The sequence below is a fragment of the Notothenia coriiceps genome, unplaced genomic scaffold, assembly GCF_000735185.1.
Source record: "Notothenia coriiceps isolate Sejong01 unplaced genomic scaffold, NC01 NC01_scaffold00004100, whole genome shotgun sequence".
Lineage (NCBI taxonomy): Eukaryota > Metazoa > Chordata > Actinopteri > Perciformes > Nototheniidae > Notothenia > Notothenia coriiceps.
Genome location: NW_011336801.1, coordinates 297,011 through 306,056, shown reverse-complemented (window position 1 = coordinate 306,056; position 9,046 = coordinate 297,011). Strand labels below are relative to the sequence as shown.

Here is a 9,046-nt window from a genome sequence, read left to right as displayed (position 1 = left end):
CCCAAAAAAAGGAGGGAAAGTGGGAGTGTGTGGGAGGGAAAGGTCAAGATTTAAGCATGCAAGAGTGTATGTGGTGTGACATCAGGCTGGGAAAATACATTAACAAAACACGTAGGACAAATTTTCAGAAAACAAAACCCTCTCTCTTTCCTCCGTACCCAAATCTCTAAAAACGGGGGAACAATGGAGCTGATCCAGATTTGCTGCCGATATGGCGTAATAAAAAAAAGCATTTGAGCTCAATAGTGTTTCAGAAATAAATCCTTAATGTGGTTTTGAACATGATATGGCGTTTAATCACGGCAGCATTTAGCTGTATCTGGGTAGAATTCTCCTGATCAGATACTCAGCAATTTTTTTTTTTAAAGCTTTACACCCAGAATCAGCACTTCTCTAACAGGCCTGAAATAGAGGGGTATGAGGCATGGGTGATCTTTTTGCTATTTTTAGCAAAACACTTCATAGACAGGTTTTTTATATATTTGTATATATCTGAGTCCTATAATATATGCCTAAAAATAGCATAATAGGAGACCTTTAAAAAGCAACCCATCATTCAATGCCATTTGTTCCTATTGACGTCAAAGCGATATTCTTGCCAGTATTTCAAAACAGGCTAGACATTCTCAAATGTTCTACAGTCAACTAAACCATTTCTGATTCTGATTATTTTTTCTTTCTCCCCCCAGCGGAAACACACAACCTCCAATCTCTCCACACCATCCTGTCTACTGGATCTCCTCTCAAACCTCAAAGCTACGACTATGTGTACCGCTGCATCAAGAGCAACGTGCTGCTGGGCTCCATTTCAGGTGACGGATTCAGGCTGTTGACACATTTTTGTCATTTTTCTAAGAATTCAGTTCCATCTGAAGGTACACATAGAAGCAGTTTTTCCAAACGATTTTGCTGTGCGCTACATAAACCCATCAGCTACACGCATACATGCAAATCAAAGCAACAAAGCATCTGCGATACAAAGGGACTGACGCACACAAAGGAAAGTCAAAGCAAGAAAAAATTGCATAGAACTGTACATTTTCCACACCACCCACAATGCCATCACACACACACTCAGGCCCTCTCAGCCCATTGTTGTGTTGACAGGCATATAGAATGCTATCTGTCTCTCTGTGAGTCCTGAAACGTTTAACATTTAGCACAGCCTGGGTGACTGACGTCTTACACACACACACACACACACACACACACACACACACACACACACACACACACACACACACACACACACACACACACACACACACACACACACACACACACACAATGACATACAGTTCGAGGGATTCGACACGCAAGCTGTGACTAAAATGTCACTTCGGAGATAAAGAGTGGATGACTTATTAATTTATATCTATATATATTTGTCTTTAGGGTATTTATGCATCACCTTTCTTTTGAGCTGAGGCGCAGGAAAAGAAGGGTAAAAGCTCAGCAAAATCCTGAGCTCAAAACTAGTAGGATGAAAAGATGAAAAAGGGCAGAAAAAAATGTAAGATAAAAGGGAAGGACTCAACTTGGCATTCTCTTTTTTGGTTTTCTACCATGGAAGTAGATGTTTTTAATACTTAAGAGCAGCAGGTCCTGCCCCATCACTTTCCTCCTTGTCGCCAAGGGCAACAGCAGGCTCCAACTCTATTGGCTGCCAACCGACCTAACCTTGACCCGCGATGTCAACACATTCACTCTGCATGTGTTTGTGTGTGTGTGTGTGTTCTTAGGATTTATCACAGCATATGGGACTGACTGGTGGTCACGGTGACATATGTGATAGACCCCTTTTCCGATTTCACCGTGTGTGTGTGTGTGTGTGTGTGTGTGTGTGTGTGTGTGTGTGTGTGTGTGTGTGTGTGTGTGTGTGTGTGTGATCCTTTCAGCAGGGATGTCAGACCCCCTCTGCTTCTCATTGGGGAATTTTAACACTTTCCTTCCTGGATTTTCTCCATCCTAATATACCTCCTTCTGACTGCCATATGTCAGCCCTCTGCTCCTTTTTGCTTCTCCTCTTCCCTGCTGCTCCCTCGTCTTCTCTCCTCTTCTTTCTCTCCTCTTCTTCCTCTCCTCTTCTTTCTCTCCTCTTTTCTTCTCTTCTTTTCTCTTCTCTTCTCTTCTTTCCTTACTTGAGTTGCTGTGTATGCTATACATGTATGTGTGCTCAAGTATTGAACGAGTGGCGGTGAAGTCTTGCTGTGACTTTTATTATATGCATTCCTTTTATAAATCATGTTTGAGTACATGAAGGCATGTGGGTTAGCTGGTTGTTTTTTCTGTCTCAGTCGGGGGCTTTGTCTGACCCCAAACTGCGCCAGAGGTTGCTCAAAGTACCCTCACTACACAATGAAAGCACATGCGCACAAATATGAACACACAATCTGTGGAGTTCAAACTTTGTTTTTTTCTCACTGTTCAGAACAGAGTGGTGTTTGAAACATCAGATCAGTGTGACAAGTGTGTATACACACAATACACGTACACACAGTCGTTGATGATGGAAGGCTGCTTGGCCACAAAATATTCTTGTGTGTATTGTTTATGTACACACCTTTTTTAAATGAGTGTAATAATAAAATAATTGTGTGTCTTTGCACAATAAGTGTGTGTGTTTAATCAAAAGACGTATCCACTTCCTCCTGGGAGCCAATTATAGCTTGATAAAGAATCTGGCAGAGAGAAAACAAGTGTAAAGAACAGAATGAAAAGCAAGAGAGGAGGAAAGAGAGGTAGAAGAGCAGAGAGAGGAAGGGAACAAGATGGATGGATCCTGCGATACAGAGAGGGAACGAAACAGGGATGTAGAGATGAAACAATGGGAAGGGAGATGAATGGAAAATGTCAGAAAAAGTAGATATGATTGGAAGGTATTAAGAGGTGTGTGTGTGTGTGTGTGTGTGTGTGTGTGTGTGTTATTTAAGAATGTGCCACAACAGTATAGAAGTCTTATATAGGTCGATGGAGGTGTAGCAGGTTACTAACACTGCTAGTTTTTGTTTGCGAGATTGATACCTTTTTAATAGTTAAGTAATGTTTCATGTTGACAGTCAGTGTGATGCTTTACCACAGGGGTGGGGAACCTCCGGCCTCCGACCATTTGGTACGGTCCTCGAGGTAATTTATAAACACAAGCAAAAAAGAAAAAAATTAGACCGCAAAATAATTAAACAAGCGAGTGCCTGTTTTTCCTGGCCAAGGTCAGGGCCTTTGAACACAACACGAGGTGTCATCACGTGGTATATGTCTCGTCTGACAGGGGTGTAGTGGTATTAGCATCTTGTTAGCTAGCTATGCTAACGAATATAATAAGCTTTTTCCACAACCAGTGAGGTAAAAGCACATCTTTATATGACCATTATAGTTGTAATAAAATAAGAAAATAAAGTAAACGGGTATAAAATACTATACGACAGTAAAAAAAAGTTGTTATTAATAAACAAGAATACAGTTTGAAAGGGGAGTGATTTGTAAAATATCCATAAAGAAAAAATAATTCTGCTTAGAGTTCTGTTTCATATGGATGTTGAGATGTTTCCATAGATTTCTTAATGTTGCTCTCAAAGGGCACCAGATTAATGCTTTTAACTTCAACATTTAAAAAAAAAAAAATCTTAGGTCCTCCCCCCACTTAAATAATGTCCACATGGACTTGAAACTAAATACATTTGCACACATCTTGTGTCCATATCTTTCTGTTTTGGTGGTCATGCCACAACCGTGCACGTGCATGCATACGCGAGTCATTGTAAAATATCTGGATTAAGAGGTTGCTTTTTCTTTGCACAGCATGAAAGAAAGGCCAAATTAATGGGCTGTGATTTTAGTATTTTTAAGCAGAGGTCAATAATTTGTACGGCCCTCGGAGGATGTTGAAAAAATTGAAATGGCCCTTGAGATGAAAAAGGTTCCCCACCCCTGCTTTACCACATTGGTATAAAAATCTGTTTCCGTTTGAGACTGATTTCTTGAAATATATATAATATCAGCTTTATTCAACTTAAAGCTAAATTAATTGATTGTATTGCCACTAGGGTGAATAACTGCCACACATTTTTTCACATTATTAGTACGTATGTGATTATTAACTTCCAAGTTTGTCGATGAATCATAGATATTCTTTCTAATTTGTATAATGTGACCTTGCTTTGCTCCAGCTTTTATGGTACATTTAGTATTTTCTATATATTTAGAGTTTTGGAACAAGCATGCAATTTCAGGTTGAATGTGCATTAAATACAGGTTTGCATATTCATTTATTTATTCATTTATTTATTAATCCTGGTCATCTACATGACGATCCGAAGCTGTGTGCGCTACTTGCTGGGCGTAACTGTCAGACCTTTTAATCTGTCTTTTAATATGTCTGTTTTTAAAGCACTCGCTGGAGCAGTAACTATAAATCTCATTGTATTCTGTACAATGACAATAAAAGCTTTTGAATTTGAACTTGAATATATATACTGTTTACTTTAATAAATCTTTATGGATAATACGTCATCAAAGCTCCAGTAGACATGATGCAAGTTTATCATTCATGATCATGTCTTGTTATAATTCCAAAATGATTATTAGCTCTGTATTGGTCTTCATCACCTACTGAGAAGAATACCTGGTTATTTAGGGTTAGGGTTAGGGTTCAGTTGCTGGGCATTGTAGTATTATCTGACTGGAACCCTTTTGAAAACAGCCTCTCCTGGAAAAGTTGTTAATGATGGCGGTGTAATACACTACAACCACTTTAAAACAAAACACTTTTTTAAAGGTGCAGATGTTCCCTTTCATTTCAGACCATCATGCCACTAAATCTCTCCCTCTTTGTCTGCTTTTCTCCTCCTGCGCAGGCGGCACAGACATAGTGTCATGTTTCATGGGTCAGAACCCAACAGTTCCAGTGTACCGTGGCGAGATCCAGACCAGAAACCTTGGCATTGCTGTGGAAGCCTGGAGCCCTGATGGTAAGAGATGGTGTGTGTATGTGAGTGTGTGTATTTGTTTCCAGAGTGGCTGACATTGCTCAGAAATGTAAAGCCATAGATTTTCTCTCTATTCAACCAAAAGTGTATCAAGAGGATTTTTGAATCTATATTTGCAACAGTCTAGGGATCACATTGAGTTGTTGTAAAGTGGCTTTGTATCCTAGAAGGAATTAAAAAGAATATTAATGATGAAATGTAATCAGAAGCCATTCATAAAACTGCTGGGATGCCCTTGAGCAAACTTCCCATCTGCTTCTGGAACTGCTTCGAAGCTAACAGAATCAGACTGTAGTTATACTTGGTTGCATCCATATGTCGATGTACATACGAATTGGCATGAATTTGAAGCTAGCCATGCTGAAAAGAAGTAATTGGTGAACTCTCCCTGTGTAAATATAGGTTAAAACTTTAAAGAAATACTTTTTTTTTCATTATGGCCCATGCAAAAAAGGAGAGATTTTCATCTTGAAAGCCCTTTATGTTTTTCTCATTGATTTTGCTCCCGCTGCAGGCTGTAGTGGCACGTCTCCACCACCTCAAAGGAGGGTGGATAGAGGGATAATTTAAAGGCAGTTTTGTAGGAAGAGTTTGGGATTATTTGAGTGGGCCTGTAAGCCTATAACACCATCCTGAGGGAGGAGCTGTGGTCTGTGTGATCACTTTCTCTGAGTGGGGGATACATTACCAGCTGTTTCCTTTTCTTTGATCCGAGAATGATTTATGTGTGTGTTCATACAGTAGGTGTGTGTCCAAGTGTAGGTGTGTGTATCTGTAAGCCTCTAACTTTATTGTTTCTTCTTGTGAAATCTGTGTGTGTGTGGACAGGTAAGCCCGTGTGGGGGGAGAGTGGGGAGCTCGTCTGCTTGAAACCGATCCCCTGCCAGCCAACACACTTCTGGAATGACGAGAACAGGAGCAAATACCACAAAGCGTACTTTTCTACATATCCTGGTTAGTACAGAAGCATCTTAATACAAAGGAAATGACAGTATGATACAAAGAACCCAGAAATGGAAACACTCATAGGATATAATGCATTAAACATTTAGTTTAATGTGTTTTTAATATCACCACTTTCTTTTTCCCTAGGGGTGTGGGCCCATGGAGACTACTGTAAAATCAACCCAAAGACAGGAGGCATTGTAATGCTGGGCAGAAGGTCAGCCATTAACCATTTTACTCTGGGGAGAGCTACCAAACATTATTTATTTCTAGTCTTTTAGATGTTTAACTTGTGTTTTTTCTGCAGTGACGGTACATTAAACCCCAACGGAGTCCGATTTGGCAGCTCAGAAATCTACAACATTGGTGAGTCTTTAACAATATACAGTAGATGTAGGTGCAGGATATGGGTGTAAGAAAGGATGATAAGATGAAAGGACACTGTGTTTCTGTGTTGGTGAAAAGAATATTTTCCCCTCCCATCATCCCATTTTTTGAAGTATATTCATCATTTGTTTGAAGGCAACATTTATTCATGCTGTGCTTAGTTTGGAAGTTGTTGCTGTTTGTTCTTGCCTCTGTCAAACTCTCTTTTCTCCCTCACTCTCTTTACCTCTTACCTCCTCTCCTCTCCTCGTCTCTCATCTTCTTCTCCTTGTCCTCTACTCTGCCCTTTCCTTCCCTCTCGTCTCTGCAGTTGAGGTGTTCGAGGAGGTGACAGACAGTCTTTGCGTTCCTCAGTACAATAACGACGGAGAAGAGCGAGTTATTTTGTTCTTAAAGATGGCATCTGGTAAGCCCTTCTGCCCGGAGTTGGTGGGGAAGATTAAAGGAGCCATTAGAAAAGCTCTGTCTGCCCGACACGTCCCCGCTCTGATGCTGGAGACCAGAGACATTCCTGTAAGAGAAACATGAATATCACGTCAGATACCAGAGAACCTGTCCAATTATCCTGTCACAACTGTAAAAGTCAGTTCCAGCTTGAATGACAGCCATTTTTTCTCTTCATCCCTCTGCAGTACACCATCAGCGGGAAGAAGGTGGAGGTGGCCGTGAAACAGGTGATCGCTGGCCGGGAGGTGGCGCAAAGAGGAGCTTTCTCCAACCCAGATTCACTGGATCTCTTCAGGAACCTTCCTGAACTGCAGAACTTTTAGAGATGAGGCTTCGCTGAGCTGGAGAGAAGAAAATAAAACCACCTGACATTAGCTTTTAATTTAACTTAATTCATATTTACAGATGCAGGGAGATATGCAAAGTGCATCGAACAGAGTGTTTGGAAAGGAAGGCACCTTGAGCTTTGTACAGGGAATAATAAAAAGATGACATGTATGTCGGAAAATGTAAACTTGATACAAATATGTAAATAAGTCTGTGGTATCAGAAAGAAGAGTCGTACGGCTCCATTGGCTATATTTCAACCAAGTGATTCAGCAGCTGCTCTTAGTCTACCATGCTGTGCAGGAGAATGTTGGATGCCTGATGTAATATGATGTGCACAGCAGTACTTGGGAATAAGCTCATGCTCTAAAACCACCATAATGGAGAAGTGTAATTTTGATGCTATGAGCCAGTGAGGAGCCATATCTCCCTGTGTCACCTGCTATAACCCGAGTGTTGGTTCCTACACTTAAAATCCATGGAAGTGTGCAGATAAAGTCGCACACAAACACCTGGGATTAACATCATATCATTGTTACGTGGTGTGTAGTACTTTATTGAATGTATATATATGGGTATATATTTTTCAGACTGTTAAATTATGTTATAACATTATAATTATGCATCTTGAAGTTACTGTTAACCAAATGAGTCTCAGATGTAAAGGGTTCTAACATGTCAGGAGATTTTGGATTGAAATGAAAACCTACTGAACATTTCCAAGCCTAAATAAAACATGTTAAAATCCTTGAAAAATAATTTGACTTTGTAACCATTGTCTCTTTCATTCTGCTATCAAGGCAGGAATTGATCAACAAGTCAGTATGTCAAGTGTGTTGTGAAAGTGAGCGAAGGTTAACACCATAAAAGCCTCTTATTGTCATTTAATTGTTGTTCATAACAAAAGAGAAATGTGTTCCCTGCTTCAGAACAGCCTGATTTTGCTTTGTACATTGCAAAGCTAAGTGATTTGATATTTGGTTGTTTGTTTGTTTGTTTGGCAGGTATTTGTAATTCAATTGTAAGATTCTGTTTTGTTTAACCCCCTAGGGATACAAACAAAAATTAAATATCCCAAACCTTTTGTAAAGTGTTTATTCAATAATTAATAGAAAATACAAACGACAATAATAAATCAGAATAACTGGATCATATACTGAAGGTGACTACCCTGGTTGAGTTTTTTTAATTGTCCTAATCCCGTAAGCCTTAAGGCAATGCCTGAAGGCTAGTTAATTATATTAAAGATGAGCTGCAGTGTTAAAGGTCACTACTCAGCATTATCAGTGAACAATAATGTAATCATAACTTTATATCTTATACTAAATATATATATATATATATATATATATACATATACTAAAAAAAATCCTGGTGCTGTCTTTTAAAAGTCTCAAAGATTTGTATGGTTTCTCTTGCAGAGACGGCTATCATAACTGTACACTTTGCACTTTAGTAATGTATACTACGTGACATAGTCTATAATGCAATCTGGTGAAAGATCTACTCTTCTACTCTGCAGTATGCAGGTCAGATATACTGAGTCAACATATGTCTTTTTAACAGATCTACTGATATATTAATGTTTGAGTTTTGACACAAAAACGACAAGCAATTCAAAAGAAGTTGCCAAAAGCTCATCAACCGTTTCTTTAAACAATAATGTAAGTCAACATTAATACCTTGCTTGTTTCTCTGTGGTGTATAGCTTTATTTGTAGGCTTCAATACCCTCAGCAGGCACTAATATATACTATCACTAGATTAACATTGTTGCAGCACGTAGCAGCTTGTGATGTCTTGACCAGCTTAGCATGTACACTTCTGCTTTAGGGTGAAGAATAAACAAATGACAGGCTGGGATAACAGAGCAGTGTGTTTGAGTAGCTGCCTCTCTCAATGTGTGTGTGTGTGTGTGTGTGTGTGTGTGTGTGTGTGTGTGTGTGTGTGTGTGTG

The 9,046-nt window shown here is 39.4% G+C and overlaps 1 protein-coding gene across 1 annotated transcript in view; it reads left to right on the top strand.

Annotated features, from left to right (window-relative positions):
* LOC104942019 (acetoacetyl-CoA synthetase-like) overlaps positions 1–8,181 on the top strand; it is a 58,655-nt gene extending 50,474 nt beyond the window's left edge. Inside the window, exons 14-20 of the mRNA XM_010767208.1 lie at positions 690–812; positions 4,854–4,967; positions 5,814–5,939; positions 6,078–6,147; positions 6,238–6,296; positions 6,628–6,830; positions 6,950–8,181. Coding sequence (XP_010765510.1) covers positions 690–812; positions 4,854–4,967; positions 5,814–5,939; positions 6,078–6,147; positions 6,238–6,296; positions 6,628–6,830; positions 6,950–7,087 — 833 coding nt within the window. The 3' untranslated portion in view covers positions 7,088–8,181. The remainder of the gene's footprint in view (positions 1–689; positions 813–4,853; positions 4,968–5,813; positions 5,940–6,077; positions 6,148–6,237; positions 6,297–6,627; positions 6,831–6,949) is intronic.
* The last annotated feature ends 865 nt before the right edge of the window (positions 8,182–9,046 follow it).